This window comes from Terrapene carolina, unplaced genomic scaffold (assembly GCF_002925995.2).
Source record: "Terrapene carolina triunguis isolate 2854851 unplaced genomic scaffold, T_m_triunguis-2.0 Scaffold67, whole genome shotgun sequence".
Classification (NCBI taxonomy): domain Eukaryota; kingdom Metazoa; phylum Chordata; order Testudines; family Emydidae; genus Terrapene; species Terrapene triunguis.
The window spans coordinates 11,561,201-11,576,187 of record NW_020664418.1 but is presented as its reverse complement, the minus strand read 5'-3'; the positions used below and the strand labels follow the sequence as shown (position 1 = coordinate 11,576,187).

General features: G+C 54.8%; 1 protein-coding gene across 1 annotated transcript in view; it reads left to right on the top strand.

The window, feature by feature from the left end:
• LOC112116334 (dual oxidase 2-like) overlaps positions 1 to 5,640 on the top strand; it is a 39,481-nt gene extending 33,841 nt beyond the window's left edge. Inside the window, exons 28-33 of the mRNA XM_024213767.2 lie at positions 525 to 678; positions 1,578 to 1,810; positions 2,271 to 2,429; positions 2,971 to 3,126; positions 3,866 to 3,994; positions 5,518 to 5,640. Of these exons, the coding sequence (XP_024069535.2) occupies positions 525 to 678; positions 1,578 to 1,810; positions 2,271 to 2,429; positions 2,971 to 3,126; positions 3,866 to 3,994; positions 5,518 to 5,640 (954 nt within the window). The remainder of the gene's footprint in view (positions 1 to 524; positions 679 to 1,577; positions 1,811 to 2,270; positions 2,430 to 2,970; positions 3,127 to 3,865; positions 3,995 to 5,517) is intronic.
• Positions 5,641 to 14,987: the final 9,347 nt, after the last annotated feature.

Sequence of the window (14,987 nt, the reverse complement as noted above, 5' to 3'; positions counted from 1 at the left end):
GGGCGGCCTGCCAGTTGCTGTGAGGGCGGCAGGCAGGCGGCTTTCGGCAGCTTGCCTCGGGAGGTCCGCCGGTCCCGCGGCTTCAGCGGCAATTCGGTGGCGGGTACGCCGATGGCGTGGAACCGGCGGACCTCCCACAGGCGTGCCGCCGAATCCGCATGACCAGCGGACTGCGCGCCGGCGCACCGCAGAAAGCTACCTGACAGCCGTGCTTGGGGCGGCAAAAAACATAGAGCCGCCCCTGGACCTGGGTTCTAGTCTGCACTCAGCCACTGGCCTGCTGGGTGACCTTTGGCAAGTCACCTCCCTGCTCCGTGTCTGTTTCCCCATCTGTAGAACGGGCTGCAAAGAAGTAGTGATTATTATTGTCATAGCTAACAGCTGCTCAGGGCTCCTCTACCCTAGACTTACTGCCCACTGGGTAGCTCTGCCATCGTGCCCCTCCATTTGGGGCACGTTAACACCTGAGCAGTTTCCTGTGCTGAGTGCTGCAATCATGGGTGTGCTTGGCGCTGTGTTCCCAGGTCGTTATCCATGGCAGCTACGGTCTGGTCCAGCAGCCCCGCTTCCACGTCTATTTCATCATCCCAGCTCTCATCTACGGGGCAGATAAGCTGATCAGCCTGAGCAGGAAGAAGGTGGAGATGAGTGTGCTGAAAGCTGAGCTCCTCCCTTCAGGTACAGTGGGGACGGCTCCCCGGGGGGTATTAGCGTGTCAGGCAGTCTGCATGACCCTTCGCAGGTGTGGGGGGTATATCCAGCTTTCTCAGAGATCTGGAGCCTTGGAGCTCTTAGTGTCCCTGGTTAGCCACCTCCGGCTGGCAGGGGCAGGCCTGTGCTGCCTTGACCCAGAAGGCACATGGGTACGTCCCTGCTGAAGTCTGATGGCCGTCGGACATGGCAGTGGCGCTGGAATGTACAACACCACGCTGCTGCTGTAACAGGAGAGCCGGCTGCACCCTGACGCTGGCGCACCTTCCAAGCACTGCAAATGTGGTGACTCGCTGCCCCTCCCAGCGCCCCTGGCTGGCAGGGGAGGGCGTTACACTTGCCTCACGGGGTGGGAGCTGAGTCCCAGATACCTGCCTGACTAGGATCAAAGCTACCAATGGGAAAGACTTGCTAGAAAAGGAGAAACCAGGCCAAATCACCTATTAGAAACCTCCATCTCCTGGTCCCTGTTGGAGACCAAACCATGCCCAGCGACAGGAGCAGACACAGGCTCACAAGGCTGCCACGAGCCTTCCTCTGGCGTCACTCTCCGGGCAGCCTGCTCAGCTGCCCTGCCCCTGGGGGCTAAGCTCTTCTCTGCTGGGAGCGCCACACCACTTTTCACCACCACCCAGCCGGACTCTCCCTGCACCCAATCTCCACCCTCTCGTGCTGTCCCGCTCCTGCCCGGGGCCTGGCAGCATGGTGAGCGTTGGAGCATCTGTTCTGTGCATGTGCAGCTCCCACCCAGGAAGGAGCCATGTGCAGCACCCCCGCATGGCTCAGATCAGGGGGAAGTCGATTTTACAGAGCAGGCAGCTGTTTTCTTAAGAAAGATGCTAAGGAAACCTTTGCCCTTCTCTTAGGCGTTACTTATCTCAAGTTCCAGCGGCCGCAGGATTTTGACTACAAGTCCGGGCAGTGGGTGCGAATTGCCTGCCTGTCCCTGGGGACAAATGAATACCACCCCTTCACTCTGACCTCCGCACCCCACGAGGACGCGCTGAGCCTGCATATCCGAGCTGCAGGGCCCTGGACCACCCGGCTGCGGGAGCTGTACTCCCCCGAGATTGTGGCTGAAATTGGCAGATATCCCAAGGTACAGCCAGGCGTTTCCTCCCCTGTGAGTCTGGGGATGGGTGAAAAAGCCACATCTCTGGAGAGTGGAGTCCTCCGAGCACTACAGAGCGCCAGCACCCGCTGTTTGGGCTGGGGGACAGGAGGGAGAGCTCAGGCTCCCGAGATCTAAGCCTCTGTCTTAGCACACCTAGATTCTTTGGAGCCACAAGTCCCTCTCCTGGCTGGGCTGACCCAGTCCTTCATCCTACCCCGGCCGGTGCGTTGGTTCCTATTACCACTGGCTGCGTGTGGGACGGTCCAAGGAAACGTACCCAGCCTGGCTTCTGTCTGCCCCAAGTGGGCATCAGAGATCTCCGGGCACTGCTTGTAAAATGTCCTCTTCCCTCATCCTGGGGCGCTCTGCGCTGTGCTATCTGGGTCTGCTCCCTGAGACAGCAGTGCGGGCAGGGCAGCGTTGCTAACTGCTGGCTCCTTTCCAGCTCTATCTGGACGGGCCGTTCGGCGAGGGCCACCAGGAGTGGAACAAGTTTGAAGTCTCTGTGCTGGTGGGAGGAGGCATCGGGGTGACTCCCTTTGCCTCCATCCTCAAAGACCTGGTCTTCAAGTCCTCGGTCAGCTCCAAGATGCCATGCAAAAAGGTGAGAGGGACTCCCTGGGCCCCTCCTCTCACTGCCCTGGTTACATGGGAGGAACCTCTGACAACAATCCCGCAGCACTCAGGAGAGAGCGGGCAGTGAGGCCAAGGGGTCAGGCTTAGCCTGTCTGCTCCAGGTCACTCTGAGGTCTGAGCAGTGTCCTCCCCTTGCTGTCCGTCTCAGACAGCTGCAGCGCGATGTCCCCTGGCCCTGCGCACGTCTCTGGGACCCAACCCATTCCCTCAGAGGCTCTGAAACGCTCACTGACCAGCGCTGTGAGCTCTGCCCAGCACTCTCAGTGAGCCCCTCTGGGCTGCCACCTATCACCTCCCTTAGCGCAGAGATTTTACCTTTCATGGCCGATCCTGGTGGGGCTGGCTATGGAGGGTCCCGAGGGTGGGGCCAGTTGCGGGGACCCGGGGAACGGGGGCCGGCTACAGGGGATTCCCTGAAGCGTGGGCTGGCTGCAGGAGACTCCCCGGAGTGGGGGCTGGCTTGAGGTCACTAGGGCCCTGCCGGTGACCCGCTCTTTGTGTGCTCTCAGATCTATTTCATCTGGGTGACACGGACGCAGCGGCAGTTCGAGTGGCTGGCTGACATCATCCGCGAGGTGGAGGAAAACGACCAGCACGACCTGGTGTCTGTGCACATCTACATCACCCAGCTGGCTGAGAAGTTCGACCTGCGCACCACCATGCTGGTGAGCGCCCTGTGCCAGGGCTGCCACTCTGTGCCATGGGGAGGTCCGGATACGGGAGAGGGCAGGGCCAATTTCACCTTCGCCAAAGCTGGGCTAGGGGGGCAGGACCCAACTGAGAGAGGGCACAAGGTGATTAGCCATTGCCCCAGTGCCTCTCTGGGCTGTCCTCCCTCCCCCCTGTGGTGGGACAGCCCCCCCCGTGCCATGTCCCTGAGCCCAGTGCCAGTCTGTGCTGGGCCCGCCCCCAGTGCCGTGTCCCTAGTCCCCGTGCCGCTCTGTGCTGGGCCCGCCCCCAGTGCTGTGTCCCTAGTCCCAGTGCCACTCTGTGCTGGGCCGGCCCCCCGTGCCGTGTCCCTGGTCCCAGTGCCGTGTCCCTGGTCCCAGTGCCACTCTGTGCTGGGCCGGCCCGCCGTGCCGTGTCCCTGGTCCCAGTGCTGTGTCCCTGGTCCCAGTGCCAGTCTGTGCTGGGCCGGCCCCCCGTGCTGTGTCCCTAGTCCCAGTGCCACTCTGTGCTGGGCCGGCCCCCCGTGCCGTGTCCCTGGCCCCAGTGCCGTGTCCCTGGCCCCAGTGCCGTGTCCCTGGTCTCAGTGCCACTCTGTGCTGGGCCGGCCCCCCGTGCTGTGTCCCTGGTCCCAGTGCTGCTGCATGCTGATTCGGCCCCCTTGGGCCACATTAGAGCAGAGAGGCCCTGCCCCTGCCCACCTCCCCTCCCTGACGCATGGCGCCTTTCTCCTTTCAGTACATCTGCGAGCGGCACTTCCAGAAGGTGCTGAACCGGAGCCTGTTCACAGGGCTGCGTTCCATCACGCACTTTGGGCGGCCCCCCTTCGTGCCCTTCTTCAAGTCCCTGCAGGAGGTGCATCCCCAGGTCAGTGCCGGACAGCCCTCGCCCCCACCGATCTCTGCCAAGCAAGGGGTGTAGGAGCTGGCAGCTGAGAAGTGTGCCGGGGGGCACCCGGGGAACCCTGTGGTCAGCATTGGGAGCTCCAGAGGGCCAGGAGGAAACGTTCCCAAATAGCCAAAGGGTGGGGCTGGGCCGGAGATTGCCCTGAAGCCTTGCCAAAGGAGGGGAGAGGCGTCTGCCAGGCCCACCTACAGGGAAAATGACAGCCTCATGCCAGCTGGCCCGGGCTGATCCTGCCACTGGCCCGGGCTGATCCTGCCACTGGCCCATGTTCCCTCCTGACCATGTCCTGTCAGGCAGACCCCAGTCCTGGCACCAAAGGATTACAAAAATCTCTGAGCCTTGCTCCTGCAAAGCAAGAGCCAAAAGCCTTTGGAACACAGGCTTGGCAGCCTGGCGCCCAGCCAGTAATCCCCAAAGCGACTGGGGCTGATGGGGGCCAGCTGGCTGGACAGGAGTTTGCACCGTGCCATGGCAGTGAAAGACCAACATGGTCGAGGGCTGCACGCACAATGTCCTCTTGCCTTGGGCAGAGACCGTGCACACCCCATCACTGGGAAGGTACCGACAAACTCGGCCACCCTCAGAGCAGAGCCATGAAAATGCCTGGGGAGGGATTGATGGGTGAGGGAGGCTGAAAAGAGCCAGCTCTGCCGTGCTCTGCAAAGGGAGACGAGACACAGCCTGCATGTGTGCGAACACGGGGCGGGATGTCGGAGGCCCAACTAGAAGCAGTGGGATGAAATTAACTGACGTGTCTTGTGGCTGACCAGCAGGCAAGGCGGAGGGATGTGCCCGGCTGGGGGAGCCCCATTGCTTGGGGATTGTGAAAACTAGGCAAAAACCGTAGCAAATGCCCCGAAGGGGACAGTCCTGCCCTGAGGGGGATGGGACCTGGTACTGCCCAGTGCACCGCTGATGGGAGAGGGCGTGGCTGCAGTGAGCTGCTTGGCGCTGCCAGCGGCTGAAACTTCAGCTAGGGTGTTTGAGACACTCCGGGAAAGAGGCTCATTGGGAACAGAGAAACAAACGCGGCTTTTGTTTCCCCCATCCCGCTGTGGAGGTCGAGGCTGTTCCTAAAGGGAGGTCTCTTTGGGGGCGTTCATGCAAGGTGCAGGCCAAGCAGGTACAAGTGCATTGGGCTGACGGTGGTGTGACCTGAGGGCAGAGTCTGCCCTTCGCATGTGTGCACATGGGTTCAGTTCCTGGACTCAAACCAGGGAAGGTGCTGCCGAGAGAAGGGGAGGTGTGAGCTAGGTGGCTCCAGCATCCTGTGCACAGCGGGTGTAGAGCCACCCACCCCTCCTGCTGGTGGGAGGAAACCAGAGCTGGCACTTGAGGGCAGCAGGGTGAACTGCTCCGAGCCTCTGGCAGAACTGAGACTGCTGGTGTGACGAGCCAGGCCAGTGCAGGGGGCTGGCTGGGGGAGCCCCTTGCTCTCCGCGGCTCTGTTACTTGACACCCCTGCCTTTTTCCTGCGTCCCCAGGTGTGGAAGATTGGCGTGTTCAGCTGCGGCCCCCCAGGGATGACCAAGAATGTGGAGCAAGCCTGTCAGCAGATCAACAAACTGGACCAGACCTACTTTGTGCATCACTATGAGAACTTCTAACCCCCCCCCCCCCCCCCCCCCAGACACACAGCCCTGTCCCAGCGTGAGCGCTGCTCCCTGGGCTGCCGTGGGGCCAGCTGCTCTGTGAACTAGGTGCTTCCAGAGTCCTGGGAAAGGTTCCCTGCCACTTTTCAGACGGGCGCTGCTGGGTGTCCATGGCACATCCCCCACACAGCCTCATGGAGATGCCCTCCTGGAGCCGCACTGTCCCAGAAGGGAATTGCAAGGGTGCTGAGGATCTGCACAGCATTGGCAGCAGGTTCCTGGAGATCACTGCCCAGCAGGGAGCAGCTTGGCCTGTGATTTATGGAAACCGCAACAGCAGCATAGCCAGCCAGCCAGCACTGCTCTCCCATCCCGTGGGGACACATCAGGTCCTGGCATGCATGTCTTGCACTGTTCCGTTAGGGCTTCCTTTTGTGTGCGTCTGACCTTAGGAACCGATGAAAAGGGGCTTTGATTGGGACTGTGTCAGCCTCTGTACTGGCATCCGGCAGCTTCTTGCTGTGTCACGGAGGCCCTGAAACAAGGGGCCTCTGTTCCAGGGTAGCATCACTGGAATGCAGTCCTCCTGGATTTCTGACCTACTTCCCTGTGGCCAGCTCCCCGGAGCAGGTGTGTGCGTGTGTGAGAGAGACCTCCGCCACTCAGCTGTGCTCCAGAGCAATGGCTGGAATTTCACAGCGAGACACTGACATTAAGTGACTGAAATGCAAATCTTACCAAACGTAAAGACTTCAGATAAAAGAGCCCTTGGGCGCAGTCCTGTCCCACTGATTTTAATGGCAAAGCTGCCATTGACTTCACTAGGGCCAGAGTTCTAGCCTGCACTCAAACAACAATCCAATGCGGAGAAATTGCAACTCTGTGACCCCAAGCAGCTCTGCGGGCTGGGTCAGGGGGCAGAGGGAGAGGAAGCAGAACGCCTGGGAGGACCTGGGGCAATGTGTTCACTTGGGTCCCTGGACCTCCCTTTTTGGCCCTCGTCTGCCCCAGCACAGCCCTCAGAGGAGCTCAGCACCAGCATTTTCATGTCCAGGGACTGTGGCCCACAGCAGTGTGGTGTGCTAGGGTGGGTGGAAAGGGGAAACCAGCAGAGCCACACCAGGTTGCTTTGGGCAGGGAGGGTGTCTGCACAACTCCAGCTGAAGGGGAATCCTCAGCTAAGGGACCTTAGGAGGCTTTTCAGCTTGGCAGACACCAGTACAAAGAGCACCAGGATGCTTGCAAGTAAATCCAGGACAGAGCTGGTTGCTGGGGCCCCCTGAAAGGGCTTCTGGGTGGGCCTGAGCCATTGGAATAGAGGGAAAAGGGGTTCATTCCACGGGGCTGGCATGGGACGTAAGTGGTGCCTAGAGCTCGTGCTGCGTCCCTGCAGGGATGAACGTTCCTCCTCTCTGCTAATGACTGTAGCCATCCGCATAACGCAGCCCGTTTCCTGCTCCTACAAGGGATGAGTTGCCATTTGCTTTCCCATTCAAACACATTTCCACCATTTGCCCCGCTCTCCTGCTCCCACTACAACACAGAGAAGTGTGGCTCCCTTGTTTGGCACTCAGGCGTGAATTGTACTGGAGTAAGTGCATGCATTAAAGCAGTGCTTGCTGGCTGCTACCAAAAGAAACTATTCATTCATTGCACTTGCTGCTGCTTTAAAGTCCGACTCATTTTGTCTGTGTTTGTTCCCTTTACGTATTTAATGGCTAAGCCCAGAGCTCTTATTTTTGTTGGCATATCACCAAAAAGCCCGGTGTAATTTGCTAGCTGACTATTCATGCCTCTTGTAAGAAAGACAATAATGATTATTGCAAACTGTCCAAGTATTAAAATACCCTTTTCGTGAATTGTGAATGTTAAGCTTCATGTTTCAGAACCAAAGCTGGAAAGTGAAATTATTAATCTAGATGAGCTGTGAATGTGTAAATTCAAATGACTGATTTTAAGGCACTTCCAAAATAAAACTGGTTAAATACGGAATCATTCTCTTGTCTTTGGTAATTATTGGGGTTTGTTATTTGCTATGTAGCAATAATCTCTTCTTATCAGGAGTCACCAAATGAAATTAATAGGTAGCAGGTTTAAAACAAACAAAAGGAAGTATTTCTTCACACAACGCACAGTCAACCTGCAGATCTCCTTCCCAGAGGATGTTGTGAAGGCCAAGACTATAACAGGGTTCAAAAATGATCTAGATACATTCATGGAGGATAGGTCCATCAATGGCTATTAGCCAGGATGGACAGGTATGGTGTCCCTAGCTTCTGTTTGCCAGAAGCTGGGAATGGGCGATGGGATGGGTCACTTGATGATTACCTGTTCTGTTCATTCCCTCTGGGCACCTGGCATTGGCCACTGTCAGAAGACAGGATACTGGGCTGGATGGACCTTTGGTCTGACCCAGTATGGCTGTTCTTATGTTCTTATCAAGAAGCTGCGTTTGTTCCCTCCGCCTTGGTCAATGCACAGGAAGCAGCCGACAGCGCAGCTCCAGCATGACAGCACTGAACTCGACGACATGCAGCTAGTAAGAACGAGTGAAGAGCATGTTCAGTAATGAGCACGGGTGGTATCTGCAGGAAGGTGCTGTAATGGCCACCTCTCGGCTGACAGCGGGGATGTAGCCAGGGAACCTTCAGAGCTAAAAGCCCAAATATCTACAACTTGAGCTAAGGGGCCAAGGTCTGTGGGCAGGGCCATGGCAGTCTCAGCTCCTCTGTGGGGGGCGGCAGAGGGGTTGGGACAATGCGGGAATCTGTACAATGTATGAAAGCTTTGGCCTTGGGGGCTCTGTATGATGTGTGTTGGACTGCAGACGTCACTTTGGATGGGGTGGGGGGTCTTCCCCTCTGTTGTCCTGGTACCGCCAGGCCAGACTGAAATTCCAAGGGGCAGTGATGCAGGGTTTACAATAGAGGGAGCATTAAATGGGGCTGGTCCTCTATTTAAATACAAACATCCCAGACAACTGGCCTCCAGGCAGGACCCTGCGTGTGTTGAGGAATGGCTGCCTGGCAATGAAGTCACCTGGTAAAGGTCTGACCTGAAAGGTTATAAAAGGACTCACAGGGGATGACTCAGTGAGATGCACAGGAGTTGTGGCAGTAGAAGGGAAGGAGGATGGACCATCAAGATCAGAGTGGGTGAGCTGAGGGGGAAGAGGGGACGGCTCCATGATTCAGAATCAAAGCCATGCATTGCAGCAGGAGGACCCTGGCTGGCCAGACAACCCCGAAAGAATGCTCTGGAGTGGGGGGCGAAACCAGAAGCAGGACCACGGGTGTAGGGTTTATTCACGCTGCGTAGCGTAGCTCTGGGTGTCTTGTACATAGCAATGGTGAATTAGACGTACGTGTGTGTGTGTGTGTGTGTGTGCGCACCTCCTTGAAACAACAGCCCAGCTGGCTCAGGCTGGGAGTGGGCATGTTCAAACTATCAGGGAGGGGGGCTGAGGGCTGGTGCCAGCAGGGACTGGGCCATGGGGTTACAGCTTTCAGGAGACGGTGATAGAAAAGCTGCACCCCAACAGTGAGATCAGAGGCACTAAGTTAGGGACTCAGGCTTAAAACACGCAGGCGCCAGAGTCTGGTGAGTAGCCAAGAAGTGGGCTTGACTGGAGCTGGGATGGGGGCACATGACCCACTGGCCAGTGTATGTTGCCACCTGTAGCAAGGCTCCAACAACTCAAACTGAAACGAGCCCTGCCCTGGCAGGCCAGTGACTAACAAAATGTAGTCAGTGGTTTTAGTTTATTATTCATTTATGATTAACACAGAATCATAGATTCCTAGGACTGGAAGGGATCTCGAGAGGTCGTCTAGTCCAGTCCCCTGCACTCATGGCAGGACTAAGTATTATCTAGCTCAGTGGTTCCCAAACTGGGGTTCGTGAACCCCTGGGGGTTCGCGAAATGTTACAGGGGGTTCTCGGGGAAAAAATTCCCTAATGGTGGACAGAGCTGTCCCTAGGGACCCCGGACAGCAGGGGGCCAGCAGTCCGGAGCCCCTGGACGTCCAAGAGCTAAGCAGATCAAAGCAAGCATATCTATCACACTGAGGAGAATTAAACTTCAAGACTCTTTATAAGAAATGGAAAGGGAGTGGATATTTTTTGCTGTTTTTAAAATTAAATAGGCAGCTAGTATTGTTTTTAAAATTATCATGAAGAACAAGTTTAAGCTTTGTTGTAATGTGCGTTGTTTGCCTGGACTGCTCAAGACCTGAATGCTTGTGTAGGAGGAAGTCTTTGAGTTGACTTCTTAAATACCTTCATGCTGTTTCACATCTGATAGTCCTTGATGAAATATAGGAGCCTTGTCTTGTAACAGACTTATTCAAAGTGATACAAGCTACGAAAGTGAGATTTTGGAAGAGTGTTGCCGTTTTCATAATGTAATAAAAATACTGTAATGATTAATAATAATGAATAATAAATAGTGTGTAATAAGCATGTAATAAAAACAAATGTTATATTTCCAAGATCACTGCTTTTATAATTTATACTCAGGTAAAGGAGAAAATCCCTGGAAATATTCATTTTTAGGAGGGGGTTCACGAGACTTGACATTTTAGTGAAAGAGGTTCACAGGTTGTTAAAGTTTGGGAACCACTGATCTAGACCATCCCTGACAGGTGTTTATCTAACCTGCTCTTAAAAATATCCAATGATGGAGATTCCACATCCTCCCTGGGCAATTTATTCCAGTCCTTAACCACCCTGACAGTTAAGAAGTTTTTCCTAATGTCCAACCTAAACCTCCCTTGCTGCAATTTAAGCCCATTGCTTCTTATCCTATCCTCAGAGGTTAAAGAGAACAATTTTTCTCTCTTCTCCCTGTAACAACCTTTTATGTACTTAAAAACTATCATGTCCCCTCTGTCTTCTCTTTTCCAGACTAATCAAACATATTTTTTTCAATCGTCCCTCATAGGTCATGTTTTCTAGACTTTTAATAATTTTTGTTATTCTTCTCTGGACTTTCTCCAATTTGTCCACATCTTTCCTGAAATGTGGCACCCAGTACTGGACACAATACTCCAGCTGAGGCCTAATCAGCGTGGAGTAGAATTACTTCTCGTGTTGTGTTTACAACTCCTCCTAATATATACATGTCCTGTTATGTATAATCATTGTCTGTTAGAGTTAAATTGTAGGATTATAGAAGCATAAGACTGATCGGTATTTAGAGGAAATCATGTAAGTAAGAAAGGCTGGTCCGCAAGTCCTGTAGGCTGATGCTTGCAAGATTTTAGCTTAGCTATTTTAGGCCTTGGAGCTAAGAAATGCTGACATAAGTAAATGAGTGAAGACTAACCAATGCCCTAAGATGATGGGAAAAGAGGTACTGCGTGGCAATATGTGAAAAATCAGCTGGAAGATTAATTTTAAATCATAAAATGCTGTAGCAGCACATCCGGCTCCAACATGTGTCTTAACCACAGGACACAGGTGGTGCTGCAACGCTAATGAGAATAAAGAGAACCTACACAGCCTATGGAAACCAGGGTCCCTTAAGTTTCTAGGGGAACATCAGCCCAATAAGGAAAAGAGGGGGTGACACATTCATGTACACGTCCAGAATGTCGGTATAGGCAGAATCACATTAGAAAAAGGGGGTGCCCAGAGGAAAATGGCGCTTGCTGTCGGAGAACGCCAGCAGGGCTCATCCCTTCACTGATGATCAAGCCATAAGAGAGCCATCAGCCCCTAACACTGTCTAGGAGGCTGTGAGGCTGGCTGTAGTTGTAACTGGTGCATGGCTAGATCTAGGAGTTGTCCATGCTGTGACTTTCATAAAGTTGTTGGTAAGTTTAATAAAATTGATAAAAGAGAGTGGCCCTTGTTCTTGTGATTGCCTGTGTTACTCGCCTGTGGTTTCATGTGTTCCTAAGAACTCTAGCTCTAAAACAGGCAGAGCGAACTCTATGGCCTGGTCTACACTCGGGGGGGGATTGATCTAAGTTACGCAACTTCAGCTACGTGAATAACATAGCTGAAGTCGATGTACTTAGATTGACTTACCACGGTGTCTTCACCGCGGTGAGACGACTGCTGCCGCTCCCCCTTCGACTGCCTGCGCCTCTCACGGCGCTGGAGTACAGAAGGCAACGGGAGAGCGCTTGGGGGTCGATTTATCGTGTCTAGACTAGATGCAATAAATCGACCCCCACTGGATCGATCGCTGCCCGCCGATCCGGCGGGTAGTATAGACATACCCTAAGGAACATGAGGCTGTAGCTGCCAGAGCCGAACCCTCAATGGTGTAATATCACAGCACTACAATTAATGTTAAATAAAAACAAAGGCTACAAAAAGGAAATGCCCTGCAGCCCCGTTAGCTCTGACTCTATGCCCTTGTCCGCCGCAGCCTCTCCCAGCCCCTGGCACAGGGCTTGGCTGAGCCCCATGTAGGCTGTTAATCCCACGCTTGCTGCTGCTCCTCCAGTGTGGACGCATGACACAGTCCGGGGCGTGTTTGTCGTGTAACCGGCCTGTGGTTATTGTCAAAGCGCAGCACAGCTGGGCTTGTTGGCAGCCTGCATGATGTCCCCGCACCCACAGGATTTAGTGACTAATTTGCTCACCCAGGTCAGAAGGAGATGAGGCACCGGCACTTTGGGGCACCAGCCCCGTCACCCCGAAGGCCCAGTGTATTGGGAGGTGGTGGGTTGCCCAAACAGCTGCCTGAATGCAGGGGACCTGGCTTCTTAGATCTCCTCAATGAGTTGCCTAAGACGCTGATCCAGTCATGCTCAGGAGCAGGGAACACTGGAGGCCGCTGAGCAGGGTACGTGCCCCTCTGCAGAGCCCTGCAGATGCTAACGCTAGTGCTGGTGCTGACAAGTCACAGCAGCAAAGGGAAACTGGCGAGTGCATAACCCACTGAGCCCTGGGCTAGGCCCAGTCCGTGACGGGGAGAGCGGGTGAGACACAGGTGCCCTCTCACCACAGGGCAGCGCCCTGTCGTGAGGCCCTTAAGATCATGTATCCATGTCAGCAAAGCCCCGCAAGGTGCAGCATGCAGGAGCCAGCAGACCTGCCTGGTAGCCCAGGGCCCCTCTGAGGCAGCGCTCCAGAGCACAAGCCATGGGGAGAGGCTATGGGTGCGCTGCCCTCCCTGCTCTGAGGCAAAGCCTCAGCGGGTCCATGCTGCACCGTGATCTGGAACGCAAGGCACTGTGCGCTGTAGAAGGGGCTCAGGCACCATAGGGATGGGTAAAAAACCATCACCCAAGCCAGGACCTCAGCTGGCTCCCCTCAGCCCAAGTGGGTGGACAAGGAGGTAAGGGTGTTACCCGCACCACCCACCCTTACCCCGGTCCTAGGGCTCAGAGCGTCAGAGGTGCCAACTTTCTGATTTCCCAAGGGTCTCAACCCCCCGGCTCTGCCCCAGGCCCCTCCCCCACTTCACCTTCAAGGCCCCACCCCGCCCTGTACCACCCCTCCCCCGAGTATGCCCCCACCCTCATTCCACCTCTTCCTGCCCCTGCTCCCCCCCCACCCCCCAGCACCTCCTGCCCGCCACTGAACAGCAGATCCTTGGCCTGTGGGAGGCACTGAGGGGAGTGGGAGTGGGAAGAGCTGATTGGCAGGGCCCGTCAGTGGGCGGGAGGCACTGGGGGGAGGGGGAGAGCTGATTGCTGGGCCCGCCGGTGGGTGCTGAACACTGACGCACCCATGGAGTCAGCACCTATGCAGGGCATAACCTCACACTCTAGGGCACCCACCTTTACCCTGTTCCTAGGGCTCAAGGCGTAACCCTGTTAATTCAGGCACCCACCCTTATCCTTCCGTGGGCTCAGGGCATAACCTTACACTCTGTGGGTTTGTAGGGCCTTTTACCAGTGAAAGAGCCTTACACAATAATATCCTTAACCTCTATTTATTAACCATCACCAAAACAGAACGCACACGCTAAGCATTCAATGCTCACCACTGCCAATAAGGCAGACGAACTTTTCCTGGTGGCCAGTCAGGATCACGTCATCTGAGGACTCCAGCTTTTGCATGCTATTGTTGGCAGCAGGGTGTTGAGGTCTGGCAGCTCTGATTGTGGGGCTGTCCCCTTGAGTTGCTGCCAAAGAACTTCTCTTTGGACCCCAGGTTGTATAGTGAAACTTGAGTCCTGCTTAGCTATACCCATCTTAGCCCATTATGAAACAATTCTTTAACCAATCACCCCCTACCACCTTAGTCGATTTACACCTTGCAAAGTTAGTTATGTAACAAACAATCGAAGAACCAGACAGAGACCCTACAGATAAACAATAGCGAAGTGGGGACCACAAAGGCAAGACAATAAAGAAGTAGCGATTTCACACCCACAACTGTTGAGGAGTGGTTCCTTGCCAGGCAGAATGCCATCGAAGTTTTCTTTAAACATCTTAAGATCTGTTTCTTTCTCTGGTGATGGTGGGTACTATTGGGAGAGGGGGGCCCTTCTGAACAGCCAGATATTACATTGTTTTGATATAATTTAGAAGGAATGTGAGGATGTGACTTCCTGCTTCTTGGCTCATGGCTGCTGCTCTCCTAATATGGCTGCAGAAAAAGGCCTCAGACCTTACAAGGGGGGTTGGCCCATCCTGTCCTGTAGCACCAGGGCTCCTCGTAGCCAGGGAAGCAGGCAGGGGCCCCTCCGGTACTAGTGTAACTACATCTGTGTTCCTCTCTGGGTGAATGGGAGGGACCCTCGGCCTGGGGCAGAGAAGCTGTCCATGAGGGAGCTTGGTGCCTGCACCCCTGAAAATGTAATGGGACCTGGGCTCCAATCCATTAGGCAGCTTTGACAAATCTCAGCCTAAATGTATATAAATATGGGGTGCCAAGGAGGTGAACTGCACTGCACCAGCTAGCATCTAATCAGACTCTGCCCTCTTTTCAACTGTGTCTTGTAGGCCCTATATTGCTAGAGGTGCAAGAGATTCTCCTATGCCTCTGGTCTTGGGGTAGAAAGACCTGCCTGCTAGCCTGTCAGTACTGTGCAGTTATCACTAGCCATGGCCCACAGCATTGTGACCCCTGTGAGGTGCCCAAGTGGCCACAGATCTATACCTGGCTCAAGCCATTCCTGAGCTGGTCAAGCAGTTGCCTGACTGAACTGAGCAGCTCAGGCGTGCCTCATGCTGGGAATGAGTGGGTCTGCAATAGCAGCGAGATGGACTAGCAGGGCGGTATCTAGGATATGCCTTTCTAAGAGGAAAGGGCTAAATCCGGAGACATTTTATTACAAATTCTGTGGTCCAGGCCTTGCATTTGGTTCTTTGACCATCCCCCGCAAATTGCCTTGCACAGGAACTATTGGTGAGGTCTAATTTGATAACCTCCTGCCCTCCTTCCAGGCCCGACAT